The 17,757-nt window shown below is 57.4% G+C and overlaps 1 protein-coding gene across 24 annotated transcripts in view; it reads right to left on the bottom strand.

The window, feature by feature from the left end:
- Positions 1 to 6,992: 6,992 nt before the first annotated feature.
- ABLIM2 (actin binding LIM protein family member 2) overlaps positions 6,993 to 17,757 on the bottom strand; it is a 141,457-nt gene continuing 130,692 nt past the window's right edge. For all 24 annotated transcript variants that reach the window (XR_012377827.1, XR_012377828.1, XR_012377830.1 and 21 more), the window contains one exon: positions 6,993 to 8,119. Coding sequence is in view for 17 of the 24 variants with exons in the window: in XM_073891384.1 (XP_073747485.1) it covers positions 8,006 to 8,119 (114 nt within the window). In the remaining 7 variants the exon portion in view is untranslated. The remainder of the gene's footprint in view (positions 8,120 to 17,757) is intronic.

The following is a 17,757-nucleotide window of genomic DNA, read 5'->3' as shown; positions in this document are numbered from 1 at the left end:
GGCTTGGCCGGGGACGTTCTGTCTCCAAGCTCACTCATACGGCTGTTCGCGGGCCCCCCTCAGCTGCTCACTAAGTCAACCCCACACGGGGCAACTTACATGGCAGCTGACTTTTCTCAGAGCAAGGAAAGTGGAAGCCACAAATGTTTTGTACCCAATATCACAGCTGCTGAAAACCAATGGTTTTTTTAAAAAAATCCTAAAAGCAGCCATAGAGGGGCGCCTGGGTGGGTCAGTCGGTGAAGCGTCTACTTCGGCTCAGGTCATGATCCCGGGGCCCTGGGATAGAGCTCCGCATCGGGCTCCCTGCTCCGCGGGGAGTCTGCTTCTCTCTCTCCCCCTGCTCCTTCTCTGTCTCTCTTGCTCACTCTCTCTCTCTCTCTCAAATAAATACAATCTTTTTAAGAAAATTTTAAAAATGATTTAAAAAAAAAAGCAGCCATATAAAACAAACATCATATTCTGGTGAATAACAATAAGAATTAGAGATGACATCTTACCAGAAATAAAGGAAGTCAAAAGACAATGCAACAGTCTTATAATGTTGAAAGAAAAAGGAAAAAAAACAAAACAAAACACCTATCAATCCATCTCCTCCAAAACCTACCAGCACTTACGTGCACTGGCCGTGGTCCCCACCCACCGTCGGCCTCCCCCGCCCCACGCGGCTTTGTCCCACCCAACCGCATCTCGCTCTCCCTCTGCTCTGTTATTGACCCTCTCTCCTCCCCCCTGCTCAGCTCGACCACACCCTCCCGGCTCCCCTCCCTGTCCTGCCGCCCTCCTCACTTGCCTTCCTCCTCCCTTCTTCCTCTGCCAGACGCGGGAAGGCCAAGCGTTCAAAAAGCCAGTGTTCCCCTGGGTCTGCTCTGCTGGTTCTGCACCGTCCCTAGGGATGGTTCATATTCTGGGGAAACCAGAAACATCCTAGCCGGGGCACCTTCCCCTGGGCTGCATGTGGGCACCTGATCCGTGACACACAGCAGCTCAGACCTGCCTTCCACACCCCAGACCCACTGTTCCTCTTAGGTTTCATCACTCCTGAGTGGCTCCAGCATCTGTCCCATTGCCCTGCCAGGGAGCAGGGTCCCACCCTCTTCCCCGTCCCCTACCCCCAGCCGCCAGGTCCTGCTGGCTCTCTTTCTGGAATCCACAGCCTCCACCCCCCAGGCTTTGCAGCTGGCCCCAGAATTATTGGCAAAACATCCCTATTAGTCTCCCTCTCCCAGGCCTGGCCGCTCCAACCCCTCCTCCACGGGAGAGCCCGTGGCAAAGAAGGAGGGGCAAACCTCACAATTCCTTTCCCGGAGAAAAAGCACATGGGTTGGTCTGGGAAGCGACCAGAAGGGAAGGTTACAAGCGGCTGTAAGCCATGGGTGGATGGGCTGAAGCAAAGCAACAAACAGAGCTGTCCTGCTCTGAACAAGAATGGACTGGCAGGTGTGTCTGGGAGCACCCAGAGAAGGGGGTGACCCAGTGCCCAGAAGCTGACCTCTTGATTATAAGGCCATTAAGCTCTGCCCCTTAGCAGAGCTGGGGATCTGGGACATGTCATAGCTGGTCAGCATCGAAAGAGATGAAGGTACAGATGGAATGGCCTTGCGCCCCAAAAGTGATGGGAGATGTCTCCTCACCCCCCGCAGTGTGAGGGAGGGGCTCTCTTTGGCCTATGGGAGAATATCTGAGCCCAGAAAATGACCATAAACCCCAACCGAAAGGCTGTCCTTTTAACCACTTCTCTAGGGCGGAAAAAACTCTTGGAGACATTTGAAGGACCACCAAGTGTTTAGGGCAGAGAAGGTAAGGAAGCATTCAGGCAGGTGAGAGGCGCTGCTCCACCTGCAGCCTGGTCTCTAAAGCCTCGTAGGACTTGTAGGGAGTGTCTTAAGCAGAGGGCCATATTGGGGGGCGGTAAAGCAGGTTCCTGGAAGCCCTCGCATGCCTGAGGCCTTGACGTGCTGAGGGCCGGGACTGCAAGCTGGCAGACCATGGGGTCCGTGAGTGCTCAGACTTGCTGGGGCCAGGGGGCCAGGGGGCCTGTCGGGAGCCAGCCTGGCGCTGGCGACCCAGGGCAGCTGGAGAAAGACCCCCTTGAGGGAGGGCGGGCCAGATGGAGCCCAAGGCAGAAGGTCAATGGGAGAAGTGATTTCAGATAGGACAGAGGGTGTGGCCGCTAGTCCCGCTGCCAGAGGGTCTCAGGAGAGAGCTATAGGTCCCTGCAGACCAGCAGCTTCCTGTGGGCACGCCAGAAAAATCCATCCAGAGATGCGGAAAGTGTTTTCCGTAGGCTAGAGAGAGAAAAAGCCTATCCCAATGCTTCTGGGATAGGCAGTGGGGCTTCAACCGTGGGGTAGGGCCCCTGCCTTATTACAGGAGCAAGCGGTGGTGATCACCCACCCACCTTGCATGGCCCCAGATGCTATTGCCAGACAGTTGTGTTTACTCCTCGGCTGGCTATAAGAGTAACACCTTTCTACCCCCCGTAGGTGAGGCTGGGGTGGGAGGAGGCAAGACAGGTATCCCCAGAAGTAGACCCAGAAACCAGGACCGAGGACAAGCCATTTAAGTGGGAGGAGATCCCAGGAAGCACCGGGGCAGAGGGAGGAAGGTCAGGGAAAGCAGGGAAGGGACCCAGGGAGGTGTGTCCATGAGCAGATGGTCGCAGTGGGCATGGGGGGCTCCATCCCAGTGGGGGTGAGCTCAGAATTGTCCCAATCAATGAGGGAAGACCTGGGATGACTTATTGGTTGAGAGCTGCTTCCGACGCTGCTTAACTCCCTGGTGCTCCAGGCCTGCCCCTCACGGAGGCTGAGCGGATCCCACAGCCAGAGACGCAGATGTTTGCATCCAGGCCTACACATTAGGTAGGAATGGTGTGTGCCAGGCGGCTCCAGGCAGGGCATGGCAGCATCTCTCTAGCGGAGGTACAGGTAATTATGAGCTAATGGGGCAAGTGTCCTAAGCCAGGTCCAGCCAGGCTTCTTGGCGTGGAGCACAGAGAAGGGAGTGTGCCCTGCCCCAGCCATGCTGGGCAGCTCCTGGAGGCAGCAGGCAGCTTCCTGTCCTCTGACCTTGGCATGGGCTGTGTCCTCGGCCTGCAACACTCTTTCCCTCTTTCTCACTCTGACTTACACTCACCCTTCTGGACTCAGCCCTAGTGGCACTCGGCGCAGAAAGCCTTCCCAGACACCCCACCTGCTCCCGGCTATAGGCTCCTGCCCTCACTCTCACGGAGCTGACTACCTGCGCTGCCATGGCCTGGTCCTTTGACCGTCTTGTCTCAGTCAGATGCGCTGGGTAACAAAATACCACGGCCTGAGGGTTGACCGTCTTGTCTCAGTCAGACGCGCTGGGTAACAAAATACCACGGCCTGAGGGTTGACCGTCTTGTATCAGTCAGATGCGCTGGGTAACAAAATACCACAGACTGAGGGCTTCAACAACATCAATTTGTCCCACACAGATCTGGAAGCTGGGAAGTCTGAGATCATCTGCCAGCAAATTTGGTTTCTACTGAGAGCTCTCTTCTTGGCTTGTAGATACCCACCTTCTCCCTGTGCCCTCACATGGCCTTTTAGGAAACTTTCTTCCCCTTCTTATAAGGCACCAGCCCTATCAGATCAGGGCCCCACCCTTATGACCTCATTTAACTGTAATTACCTCCTTCTAGACTCCATCTCCAAATATAGTCACACTGGGGGTTAGGGTTTCAATGGGTGGATTTGTGAGGAATGCAATTCAGTCCATAGTACTTTTCCCTCATGGGTTTGTGATCAGTTCTTGAGGTCAGGGACATTGTCTTTTTCATCTGTTTTGTCATGCATGCCCAGCTCAGTAAATATCTGTGGATGAACTAAGCTATCTGGATGGAAAAAAGAGTGCTAACAGTTTGGGAAGGGGGGGGTCATATCATGGAAGTCTTTGCAGAGAAGATAGTGTCTCTGCTGGGTATGGAAGGATGAATAGGAGTTTGCTAGATGGGGCATTCCAAGCAGAGGAAAGAGCCTTTGCAAAGGGTGGCACTGTGTGCGGGGAGGGGGCTGCTTAAGAAACAAGGGTAATCGGGGAGGAGGAAGGAAGAGCGTGTGGAGGGAGTCGGTGGCCAGGTGATGCCTGTGAAGGAGTCAGGGAGCAGCCACGGAGGTCTCCCGCCAGGGAGGTCTCCGGGCAGGGAATGGCATGGGCGAGTGTGTGCTACAGGCAGATCGACAGGATGGACCAGAGGGAATGATGGGGCACATCGTGTCAGAACGGAGAGATGTTCGGGGGGCAGAGTCAGGAAGGGCTATCAGCAGGCAGGCCTGCTAAAGGGAGCTCTCGGGAATGATGTCCAGCTGAGGGATGCTCTTTGGACCACAGGATTCAGGCAGAAGGAAAGGGAGCCTCTATTATTCATGAAACCTAGTTCAGTAATATCCCAGCAGCCTCTGGGCGCCACCAGGGTGGCACTGATGTCTTTCCTTGTTAAATTTGCAGCAGCTGTGCTGGCTAGGGATACGCACCCCCCCCCCCCAAGGAGGGGCTGTGCTGGGTCCCAGAACGCATAGCACACGTGGGCTACCTCCCCGGCCCCAGGGTTTCTTCCACGGGCAGGTGGGGGTTGGGGAGGGGGGGCACAACGGGGATGTAAACTAGCTCTGCCGTGACCCAGCTCTCAGGTGGTAGACGGGTTTCCCCTCTGGAGGGCAGCCTGGGGACTAAGGACCAGGCTGGGGTCAGCACGGTGTCCAGACAGGGCCCCGTCTCATTGCCAAATATTCCAACCCCGTCCCCAGGCCGCAGAGCATGGCGATAAAACCGTCAGCCCTCTCAACTTTACAGGTGGTGAAGGGAAAGAGTCAATAGAGGCCAGTGTGGGGACGGCAGGTGGGTGCGATGAAGCCTGGCACAGCCGGGGTGCAGATTCCCTACAGAACCGGCAAGGGGCTTTTGTGACATGGGAACTTCTGAGCTGAATCCAGAAGGTAGAGAGGGGCCTTGCCTGGGGGGGGGGAGGATGGTCCTTGGGGGCTGAGCAAAGTGTGCCCATTTCTGACTTGCATAATGGGGGGTGCATAGAGTTGTGCCATTTACCAAGATGGGCAGATGGTGTACGTGTGGCCCGGCTTTCGGGGGGGAAACCCCAAAGTTCACAAGAGCCATTACGTTCACTGGGGTGAGATTAGAGAACGCTACAGTCTGAATGTCTGTGTCCCCCAGATTTGTACGTGGAAGCCCTAACCCCCCATGCGACGGGGCCTCGGGGAGGTGATGAGGCCATGAGGGTGGGGCCCTCACGGTGGGGCTCTGCCCTTGTGGGGGGAAGAGTGGAGAGGAAGCATCTCTGTCCACCCAGTGAGGACATGGTGAGAGGCAGCCGTCCCCAAGCCAGGAACAGGCTGTGCCTAGAACCCAGCCATGCCCACACCTGGGGCTTGGACTTCCAGACCCCACAACTATGAGAAATCAGTGTTCGTTGCCTAGAACCCAGCCATGCCCACACCTGGGGCTTGGACTTCCAGACCCCACAACTATGAGAAATCAGTGTTCGTTGTTTAAGCCACCCATTCAATGGGATTTTGTTATCGTAATCCGAGCAGGCTAAAACAGAGATTAGGAAACATTTAATCCCGGAACAGCATGGGTAACTGTGGCGGGGCAGACCTGCCAGGCCCTCCCGCTTGGGAGCCCTACCTGCATTTTCTTCCCTTCCTGAGCCCTGTGCTCCAGCCATAACCAGTGCTGAAGTTTCCAGAACCTGGGAGGCTTTATCTGCTATGCAGTGTGTCTGTTCCTACTGTTCCCTCAGCCTGGAATGCCCTTCCCTTCATTGGCCGCTGGGAATGCTTCCTCATCTGTCAAGACTTAGGTTGGGCAGCACTGTCTCGGAAAGCCGCCCCTGACCTCTGGGGTGTATCTGGGGCCTCCCCAGAGGGCAGTGGTCAATCTTGCTGTCTTTGTCTGTTTGCTGGTCGGTCTCCCCAGCCTGACGGGAGCCGGCATCAGCCCCCATGCCCCTCTCTACCACTGGAGCATGGTGCTGGCTGGGATGTGCCCCTGAGTTGCTGCCTCCCAAGAGAGGGGCGTCCTATGGTATCCCCATGCAGGTGGGGGTCCCGCCCCTAGCAGCAGCCCCTGCCCTGGGCACCGTCCAGCACTGCTGCTTTCAGCGGATGCTCTCCCCAGGTGCCATCAGCAGAAGGGGGCCCGTGCACTGAGAAATGACACACGTCAATGAGAAGTGGCTTTCACCTTCACAAGTTAGGGTACACCGTCCTTTATTTTTCCAGGCTCCCCTGGGAGCTGACAGGACATTGCACTAATGAAAAACCCGGGGGTTTCCAGTTGCTCGGGGCGCAGATTGCTAAAGGGAAGGAAGTGCATTAGGTGCTAGAAACACGCCTCCCTGGCCGAGCCGGGCTGGTGGGAAGCTGGTGCGCAATGGGGTGCGTGGTAGGGCTGGAAGGATCTGAGTCATGCTGACTCACAGACGGGACGGCCAGGAACACAGACACAGCTCCACAGAACACAGGGGAACAGACTTTGGTGACACCTTCCCAGTGATTCATAAACCTCTCAACCCACATTACAAGTTTCCTGGGACAGGCACCAGCCCTACCGCACCGAATTACAGACACGGACGCCTTTCAGCAGGGGGCCTGGCCAGCCTTCTGCTGCAGGACCCTGTGCTGACCTTGCAGGCCAGAAGAGGGTGGCGTCTCCCTCCTCCTTCCCCAGAGGCCAGGTGCCTGTCTCAGGACCACACACTCATGCAGAAGGCTTCAGCCCAGGGGGCTACGTTCCACTGCGGGAAAGACAGGCACACCAAGGGCTACGTTGGGTATTAGGCTGGATGCATGGAAATCCATTATTCCAGGGCTTTGGCCATCAGAAGAGGATGTTCTCTCTCCAAGACGTGGAGAATAACAGCGAGGCAGACTGTGGTGGCTACACTTCACACATACTTACAAAGAGCATTACGTGGGCATTACGTGGGCATTATGTGGGCATTACGTGGGCATTACGTGGGCATTATGTGGGCAAGGGCTGCCCTTAAGGGCACCTGTGTGACAGGTGAAAAAGAAAAAAAAAATGGAAAGAAACCCGACAAGGAGCCCTAGGTGTTAGGAACACACCAAGAAGCAAAAACACACAGATCTGAGCAGTGGAGAATAAGGCTGGAGGCGCTCCCTTCCGCGGGACCATAAAATGGAACTCTATATATGTCGTCTTATGTTTAAGTAGGCTATGCTCCTTAATAAAATAAAAACTTCTGTGTTACTTTAAAGATATCATTTAGGCATCTAGGGGATGATTTGGAAGAAAAATGCAGTGCATGGAGGGCCCTGGCCGAAGGTACCCTGTCAGGCTGACGTTTATCCCTAAAAACAGACTTCGTCACAAGCAGATGCAAAAATCATGCACCCCGCGCTTGACTTCGTGCAGTCCGGGTGCTCTGCGGCACTCTCCCTGGCCTGGCCTGTCTGGGTGCAAGGCTTTGCCTCCCCAGGGCTGAGCAAGTGGGGGGGAGGTGAGCAGACACTGGGAGCCAGATGCCCACCCTCCCATGATTGTGTCAGCGTCTGTCATTGACAAACCTCCTCCAATCCCGAGTCCCAGGCACCTCTGTGCCCCCAGGGCCTAGTGCAGGGGGCGGGGGGTCGGGGCACTGCACAGGGGTCAGGAAGGTGGGCTGCACGTCGCGTAAGTGTTCCTTGATCTCCTGGGACAGCTATTTTGCAGCATCTCCCTGATGCCAAGCAACAGCGGGGAAGGAACAGCACAAAGCAAGGCGTCTGGGCTCTGAACCAGGGGCAGGAGCATTGCTGGCAGAAACAGAGGTCGCACCTGCTCTGGGACCTCCTCCTGCCCCCGCCTCCAGCCCAGCCCTCTCCAGGGGCCCACCACCCGCCCCCCACGGACACAGGGAAGCCAGAGCCAGGTGCAATAGGAGGGGTTTTCGTGGTTCTCGCCAGGTGTCCCGGGCTCTGCTGCTGCCGCGCACGGTCACGAACACCAGCAGCCGTCAAAACAATAGGGCTTTCTTCTTGAGGTCATTCCTTTTCCAGAGGGCCAGGCGGTCAAACTCTTCCACGCTCATCCCAAATACTTCCTGGAAATCCTCGGGCGACAGGTGCCTCTGCAAACAGGGAAAGCCAGAGAGGAGCAGTTAGCAACGCTGTAACCCGCGCAGCCGGGCCGGCTCCATGCTGCTGGGCAGTCCAGAGGTGGGCTCGGCGTCCAGGAGGCCGCCGGCTCCCCCTGCGTTCCTTCTGCATCCCTGCTGTTCCCGCGCTGCAGCGCATGGCACCGAACCTAGACAAAGAGACTCAGTTAGGGGCCTGACCGAACAGGACTCAAGCAGCTACCTGCGCCCACGTTCAGAGCAGCATTGTTCACGGTGGCCAAAACATGGACACAACCGAGCTGCCTAAGTGGGGTCCGTGCACACAGTGGAGTGTCGTCCAGCCACGAGAAGTAGCGAAGGCCTGAATGCACACAGTGACTCGGATAAGGCGTGCAACAGGAGGGCCAGTGAAGGAGCCCGGACGCAAAGGGCCCCATAGCGTGTGGTTCTGTTTCTGCGAAGCATCCACAAGAGGCCAGTCCACAGGGACCGAGAACGGAGAAGCGGCTGTCAGGGGCTGGGGACGGACGGGGGCGGGGAGTGACTGCTCAACGGGACAGCGTTTCCTTTCCGGGGCATGGAAATGTTCCGGAACTCGATCAAGGAGGTGGTTGCACCATGTGGGAATGTGCTAAAGGCCACTGGTTTCTAGACTGTAAAGGGGCTAATAGGGTGAATTTTATGGGAATTTTACAATTAAAGGAAACAATTCTTGCCCCCCACCCCCCCGCAGTGTGGTTTCCTTGGCTTTAAAACAAAACTACTCATACTAAAATTTGTGATGGTCCGGAGAGAAACAGAGGTGAAGACATTTGGTGAACTATGAAAAGCATAGACACCCGTCACTACTGTTTATGCCTTCACAAAAATCCCCAAATCTGCGTGGCGGGCAGTGGGTTTTGGAGCCCGGTTGTTGGCATGATCCGGAGGAGGGAACACAGGACACCCCTCAGTCTTGTGTGAGTCACCGAAGGCCCTCCTGGTTGAATCCAGGCCCAGAGTACTCAACACGTGCATGCGCGTGCGCACCCACGTGCGCACACACCCACACACGGACACACGGACACACACACAAACACAAACACCCCATCAGGCGAGTCTCTGCCAGGAAGGGGCCGGCCGCCCGCTGCTATCTTGAGCTTGCACACAGGAAGAGAACCCGGCGCTCGCCAGAAATGAACCATCCGCACGGCGTGGACGTGGGTGTGCTGAGGAGTCCACGGCCAGTCCACGGAGACACGGAACTGTCGTCGGACAACATCACCCCTTTTCCAGGCACTGAATCACAACCTCCCCAATCACTGTGGGGCAATCGAGAGGTGAAGAAGGGAGGATAAGAGGAAAACTGTTTCCACTGCTCTCAGCACCGACTGGCGGCCTGGCCGGGCAGAGGACACGGGCCCCTGGGGGAATGGACGGACGTGCAGCGGATCCAGGGACCGTCCGGAGCCCGAAGCCGGTGCGGGGACAGGCGTCCCCCTTCTCCATGCGGTCCTCAGTGGACAGTGGTCCTGCAGAGCAGGCAGGGATCCCCACGCTGAGCTGTTTGAGGGGGTAGCCAGGCTGGGGACACGCAGGAGGGAGACGAGGCGAGAGGCGCGGCGCCCCAGCGGTGGGGACACGGTGCCGAGGGGTGACTGTGCGCTCAAGCCTGGGAGCCCCCCCCCAGCCAGGGCAAGGGGGACCGTGGCAGCTGGGGGGCCTGCTGGGGGAGCCCGGGGGTACACGTGGAGCCGCAGAGCCCTGTCGCTGCAGGTCCCATGAGGCTCACCTGCACCCTCGGGGCCAGGATGCCCTGGGAACTTCATCGGAGAGTCGCACAGGGCCCGGGCCCCGTGGCCACAGAAACGCGCACCCTCAGGACTTGCACCCTGGGGACACGCGGTGGCAGGAGGGAGGCAGGCAGACCAGGGTAGGGAGAGCTGGTGTGGAGCCTGTCCCCAGTGCCTGAACACAGCCGGGCTGCGAGAGGCGGCTGACCCGTCCTCGGGTAGGAGGCCCGACTGGGCCCTGAAAGACATCCAAGGCGGAGTCCCTCCTTTTTGGCTCCTTGTGGGGGTTACAGAGCTCCACCTGGGGATGGGATGTGGGAAGCCTGAGGCGGGTGTTCTTAACCCTGATGATGCGGTCCTGCGTTCCTGCTGCATCCAGGAGCCCACTGCAGGGCAGGGAAGACAGGGTGGGATTAGGAGAGAGCGGGGAGGGTAGCTACCTGGGGTCCCAGCTGAGCTCCCAGCCCCACAGGCCTTGGCAGTAACCCGGCGCGCTTGTCAGAGCTGACAATCTGGGCCCACGGAAACCTACCACTGTAGGCTCAGCGGCCGAGGCCTCCCCCAGCCGATGATGGTAGCTGGGTTTGGGAGCGCTGGGGTGAGGGGAAGTCCTAGAGGCTAGCAGGGCCCCCATCCTCATCTACAGAGCGGGAACAGAATCTGGCTGTCTGAGGGCTCTGCAGGGCCAGGCCAGGGTCAGAGGAGGGATGCCCGGCAGGGTATCTGTTCACCACGCCCCTGGCCCCACCCTGGCTCTAGCTGTGTGGTCCTAAGTGTTGGAGCTTGCCCCGCCGAGTCTCCACTACCACCTAGGTGAGGAGGAGCTGAGGGCCCTGTTCCAATTGGCTTCCAAGATAATCTCGCTCAAGGTCATGTGGTAGACTCAGGCACCCTCCTTCACTCTGTGCCCTGTGGCAGGCAGGACACGTGGGGCACAGCTCACCCCAGTGGCTGGAGCCAGCTTTCTGAGCCCGGGCCTATTCCCCTGGCCCTGGCTTCTGAAGGCTCCCCAGGAGGCAGAGTGGCCTGACCCCCAGGTGCCTGCCAAGGTCAGGCACGACCAAGCTCCTTCCTGAAGGAACAGGGAGGAAGCCCAGGGGGTGGCGCCTTTGTAGAGGGGTGGCTTGGCTTCATTCTGGCACAGCCTCACTCCTGGGGTGCCCTGGGCTCCCCACGATGTGCCCCTGGGGAGGAGGCCATTTCTGCAACATGGCAGGGGCCCTGCATGCTTTGCCGGGGGTCTGCTGACATACGACCCTCCGGGGCAGCATCGTGCAAAGACCTCCAGTCCAGGAGCCAGATCCACCGGGATTCTGGTCCCGGCTCCATCCCGGTCCAGCTGCACTGCGTGACCTGACCTCAGTTACGATTCTGGAAAATGGGAATAAGCAGGGCTGTGCCTTCATCCACTCTCCTACCCTTGGAATGTCAGCCCCTCCCGCTCACTGCTCAGACCTGGCCATGGATCTCGGCTCCTCCAGGAAGCCTCTCCTGACTGCACCCTCACTGCAGGCTCCCAAGGCCCCCCGGCCTCTTTCTCACACCACCATCCCCCCCCCCCCCCCGTTTCAAGCTGCCAACGTGATGTCCAACGTGACGTTGGACAGAGAGGCCCAGCAGCACAAGCCCCAGGACGTTTCTCCTTACAGGTGCGGTCGGTGTCCATCCACAACCTCGAGAGCGTGGAGGGTAGTAACTGTGGTGAAGGAGCACCCTCGGGGCTATGCTGCCACTGCACCGGCAGGGCTGGGCTACCTTGCCGGGACCAGCCTGACCCTCCTCCGGCCTTCACCCTGCAGGGTACTTCCAGCGGCCCCTCACTTCCCCAGCTCAGCTGTGCTCCTGGGAGGGGCCTGGCTAACCCTCAACGGCTCCTTCCACCCGGCCCAGTAGGCACTGCCGGGCCCCGCACCGGTGTGGGCTGCCCGGGGCGGGGGGGGCCCCAGGCCTCAGGCCTGCTCAGCCTGCCTCTCCTGGGCGAGCGAGGGGCTGCTTTTCTCTGGAGGACTGGGCTCCATGGTGCAGTTCTACTCGCTCATGTGGCTTAGCTTGCAAGGAGGGGGGGGCCTGCTGCAGAGGCGAGTCCCACTGAGTGGGGCCCACATTCTGAAGCTTCAGCCCCTTAGCAGGAGGGGGCTGCTAATGACATCATCGTATCGTGGCCTCGTGGTCTCTGCGATATCACCATCACAATGACATCATTTGTCATCACGACGTCATCGTCATCACGACATCACCAGTGCAATGATATCATCATTACATCATCGTCATCATGGGATTGTGGTCACTACAACACCACTGCCACAAAGACATCATCGTCATGACATCATCACCATCATGACATCATTGTCATTACATCACCAGCACGACACCATCAGCACAAGAGCATCATCGTTATCATGACATCACCATCAGCATGACATCACCATCAGCATGACATCATCATCATGACATCACCGTCAGCATGGCATTATTATGACATCATCATCGTGACATTGTCATCATGACATCATCGTCATCATGACAATCATTGTCATCACATCACCAGCACAACACCATCGCCACAACAGCATCATCATCATCATGACAGCATCGTCATTCCAACACCATCATCACGATGACATTACTGTCGTCATGACAATGGCCACCATGGTTTGTGGCGTGTTGGTCTGTCCCTGGGGGGTGCTGGCAGCGCTCCACCCGCAGTCCCGTGAGCTCTCCCAGAGCCCATGCAGTAGGGAGGGGATGCAGGCTCTGCCAGGTGGAGTGACGTTGCTGTCAGGTGGTTTGAGGCCCTGCATCACAATCATGTGTTCTTGCCCACCTCTCCCACCAGCACTCTGCTCCGTGGTGGGTTCTAGAATATGCCAGGCTCTTTGCCACCCCCAAGGCCTGCAATGCTCTTTCCCTCACTTCACACAAAGTCTCCTCTTCATCCTAGGTCCCAGCTCAAATGTCCTCTCCTCCAGGGGGCCCTCCTGGGTTGCCCTAGCCAATCAGGCCCTTGCTGATCTGGTCACTGCTGACCTCATCTGGCTCCCAACTCCATGAGGGTGGGCACGGGCCTGCCTGTTCAGCTTGGTCTCTCACCCTCCCCCAGGGACAATCTCTGTTGGCCACGCGTACCCCTGAATCCAAATCTCTGCTCCCATGTTCCTGTCATACTGCCTCCCAGCTTCCTCCCCTCTCCATGTGGTCTGCTTCTACCAGCCTACCCTACTCTCCCGTGTGCTTCCCTCCTCCCTCCCCAACCTCCACCCCTGCAATCCCTGCTACTTGGCCTGGCCTGGGAGGACTGCTCATGCTCAGACCTGGGGGCCCCCGAAGCGCTGGATTCTCGTGCAGCCCTGTCTCTCAGAGGCACCCATGCCCATGCGCTGGGGACACACTCAGCTGCTGCCATCAGTCTATCAGATTCTCACTGGACCAGTTGGATGGGTTTAAACAAAAGAAGTATTCTTAACCACAGGGTCCCTCCCCCCCCCCCCCCGGCACTTTCTGACTTGGGTTCTTACTGTTGGAGCAAAGTCAGGTGTGCATTTAGACTCAAGGTCTGGTGGGGGCGGTCCAGAAACCGCAAGACTCCTCTGCAAGGGGACACTCCCTTCCCGCAGACCTGGGCACTAGCAAACCCCGGAGATGAGTCTGGAGGACCCTGAGATCCAGGGCTCTCTGTCTTAGAGGGTCTGGGCCCTGCCCCCAGGACCTGAGGGTCTCATGCATTGGAGGAGCTCTGGCCCTTCCTGCATTTGGTGGTTATCCTCTGAGGGTCGAGGGTCGGCTTCCAGGAGTTTCCAGGAGTAGAAGGAGACCTAACTGTCCCTGGGCAGAAGCAAATATCCTGAGGCCACTCCCTGCACCTCTCTGACACTTCAAAGCAGAATTTCTTTCCAGGAAAGCGGCCAGTTTTGCTCTTAAGGCCTCCAGCAGACTGGATGACGCCCCTCCGTTAGTGAGGCCTCCCAAACAGTCTCCCTGCACCCACACGGCCAATCTGAGCCTCACAGTTACAGCCTTACTGGTGTTTTGAATTACAAACCTAATCAGGGAGTCCCTCAATTTAAAAACCGTTGTCCTTAAAACTAAAATCCAAACTGCTTAACATGAACCAGGGCCCTGTATGGTCTGGCCCCATTCTTATCTTCACCCTGTTCAAGTACAGCCACCTTAGCCTCCTTAAAGTTCTTCCTCAAATAGCCCTGGCTTCCTCCTGCCCCAGGGCCTTTGCATATGCAGTCTGCTCTTCCTGGAATTCTCTCCCTGTAGGCCTCCTTCACCACACACACACACACACACACACACACACACACACACACACACGCACACACACACACGCACGCATATATGTGTGCACACACACGTAAACACAACACTTACTACACCCAGTCAACTTTTACCCATTTTTAATGGCCCGTGTTCCTCCCCTTTAGAGCCCTTATCTTGGTATATAATTACACTTGTTCGGGCTATCAGATGATTGATTCTGTCTCCCCCATCAGACTGAGCCTGGGAGGGCAGAGCTCATGCCTGTGTTTGCTCATCACGCATCCCAGGACCCCATTCAGTGCCTGGCACATACTCCGCAAATGAATGACAGAGTCAGCCTAGCATTCTGGGAGCAAGGGTGGAGAACTTGACAGAGCAGTCCTCCTTCCAGAGACTGACCCTACAGAGATGAGCTGGGCTCACCAGCTGTCCACCCAAATCCATCCTCTCCTCTTGCTGGCCACACAACATGCCCAGCCTGCCTTGCATGGAGATTCGCCGTGTGACTGAGGTCCAGCCGGGGGGGGGGGGCGCGAGCAGAAGCCACGTCTGCCACTCCACAGCTTGGCCTTTCGGACCCTCCCAAGTGTGGACGTGGGACCACTGCACAGCCATTAAAAGGATGAGCAGATCCATATTAACTAGCATGGAAAGTGTTCATGTCAAACTTAAGCAAAAAAAAGTTGATTATCAGGGGGCCTGTGTGGCTCGTTTGGTCAGGCGTCTGCCTTCGGCTCGGGTCATGATCTCTGGGTCCTGGGATCGAGTCCTGCATCGGGCTCCCTGCTCAGGAGGGAGTCTGCTTCTCCCTCTGCCTGTGCTACTCCCCGCCCCCACTCATGCTCTTTCTCTCTCTCTCTCTCTCTCTCAAATAAATAAATGATAAAAAAGCTGATATCAAACTACCTAAACAGTGTGAACCTACACATCAAAAATCAGATTCAGCGATCTTGGGTATTTGTGCAAAAAGAGATTTCCGGAATCATGTCCACCACGGCGCTACCAGAAGTTATGACTTGGTGGGGGAATTCCGTGTGATGTTTGCGTTCTTCTTTGCATTTTTCTGGAGTTCTACAAGAGTTATAGATGGTTTTGATATTAAAAATAAAGCTCTCTCCCTGAAATCAAAACATCAGGGGCCTCCTGTCCTGCTGGGATGCGGCTGGCCCCTCCTAGGCCACTCCTGGCTCACCTCCCAGCTCCGAGCCCCAAAGAATGTGGGGCGTGCCCCACTGCTGGTAACATTCCCAGCTTGCCTCCCAGCTCGGCGGAGATGAGAGGAGAGTGACTACAGAGACGCACCCTTGGGTGTGTTCTTGGAGAATGGATGATTAAACCCATGACCCAATCCTCAAGAGTTTGTTCAAAGCAAGTATTTAGAGGTATTAACCACTATTTTGCATCTTTCATTCGGTATTTAGCAAAAAGAAAAGGGGGTGTCATTTAAAGGGTACCCCAGTCCCAAGAGGGAAACCTGGCCCCGGGGCCACCGCTGTGCCCGAAGCTCCAGGCATCTAGTTCTGGGCTCAGCTCTTGGGTTGAGAGCAACCAGCCCACAGGGCTTGGCCCTTTTAAGGAACAAAGACACACAGCAAATAGGAGCCCTCCAGGCTGGGGACATGACCACATGATTAACAAGGACTTCACTCAGCAGGAGCCCAAGAGCACGTCCCCTGCAGAGAAAGTGGGGATTGTCATACCTGAGCCCCATGAAGAGGCCACCCAAGACCCTATCTACTCCCCCATGGCAGGTACCCCCGAAGTGTGAGGCGGCCCTCCTGGCTCCTGGCGTCTGTGTGCACACGTGCTCTCTGGCCACCTCCACGTGCCAGGAGCTGCACCTGGGGCTGGGCCCTAGGGGCCCCCTGCTCCCCTAGACTCGCACACCTGCTTCCCAGCTGGCCTCGGCTGCCCCGGCCTCCCCTGACCCTACGGACGACCTGCGCTTATCCCAACAGGTCAGAACTTTTAGAGCATCTTTCCTTTTCTGTGGGGTAAGATCCAAATGTCCTGCTAAACGGACAGCTTCCTGAGCAAGGAGCTCGCGTGTCCTCCGCCTTTGTGGTCCTTTGCCGGGCACGATGCCCTCGTGTCCGGGATGATGGCAGGATTTGGCGGGTTCACGGCACTCCCTGACTGTGCCATCTGTGGGCTCACTGGGCCATGCTGCCCCCTTCCCCCCAGCCGCAGCACCCTAGCTCCCTGCAGGTCCCAGGTCCCAGAGCTCCGAGCTGTCCCTTGGCTCCAGGGGTGCCTGTAGCTAAACCTGGCCAGATGGGCACTGCAGTCCCCCGCCAAGCTGGTTGACTCAGGGCTGATCAGAGGACCCACCCAGAGGCGGAGATAAGGCAGGGCCAGGACTTCTGAGAGAGAGAAAGAGAGAGAGAGAGACCGGGCGCCCAGGATCTCTTTTCTGCAGACTCTGAGCCTGGGAGGGGTGAGGTAGAAATCTGTCTCTCAATGAGGCCGAAACACAGAGGATGGTGGGAAGGAAACTGGTCCTGAGGCAGAACTGAGCCACCCCTGTGGGGACCCATCAACCCTATGAGCTGGTGATCCCCTTTTTGCTTGAGTCACTTTGGGTCAGGCACCCATCACTTGCAACAGAAAGGGTCGACATGGATGTGTCTCCGTGCAAGGCTGCGGCCACACCAGTGTCCCCGAGCCCTTCCCCGCCACCACTATCCCCCCGCCGAGGGATGCTGTCCCGGGACCTGGGCGAGGGGCCCGGTGACCCACACAGTAGGCAGCTGTTATGTTCACCTGAAGGGCGCACGTATCAAGGCCAACTAGTGCAGGGAAGTCGGTACCCGACCAGCATCACCGTGAGGGCTCCCTTCTTGCCCAGGGCACATCCTGCAGCTTCCCCCCACCCCAAAGCCTTTACTTGCGGGTCGCTTGGCCTGGAAGACCCTTCAATGCTCTCCCTTCTTGGCTGGTGAAGGCTTGGCTCCATCCCTCCTTCAGAGGCCAGCCCCATGTTTCTTGCTGCGCAGTGGACCAGCCCCCCTCCCTCCACCCCAGTGCTCCGTCGGGGCCTCTGTCCATCCTGTCTTAGGCGGCAATCCTGTACAGATGCACCTGGCCTCCCAACTTCTCCTGGCAGCCCTCCCGCGCTGGCTGGGTGCCCCTTGGCCGTGTCCGGGCCCCTACGGCTCCCTCCCAGGTGGGCGGTCTGGCGGCTCCGGCGCTGGCTGGACACATACTCTGCGTCAGATGCTCCCCGCATCTCCCGTGTGCCCGGTCCTGGGGCACGGACGGGGCAGGGCAGCCCTAGACCTTCAGGAGCCTCCAGACCCTGCAGCGCCCAGCAAAACGGTCATTAAAAGGCAGCGAAGCATCCGTGACAGGGCTCAGGAGGTGAGATCTAGTGCATGGACATTGATTACTCAGTAGGACGATTGTGGGGATTAAGTCCTGCACATCAACCATGGGGACCACGTCTCCTAGCAAGTGCTCAGCAAAGTCCTTGCAGTCAACAAGTATCATCCAAATACCTACTCTGAGCTGACCTCCTGTTGGCCTTTTAAGCCTACACGTGCTCTCCAGAGATGAGTTTATTATTCTCACTTGGTGTAAATGTGGCCAAACGAGAGGCCACGGATCGTGACC

Source organism: Callorhinus ursinus, unplaced genomic scaffold (assembly GCF_003265705.2).
Source record: "Callorhinus ursinus isolate GAN/ISIS: 27379988/994484 unplaced genomic scaffold, GSC_fseal_2.0 scaffold4, whole genome shotgun sequence".
Classification (NCBI taxonomy): Eukaryota; Metazoa; Chordata; class Mammalia; order Carnivora; family Otariidae; genus Callorhinus; species Callorhinus ursinus.
This window is presented reverse-complemented; position numbering and strand designations above follow the sequence as displayed.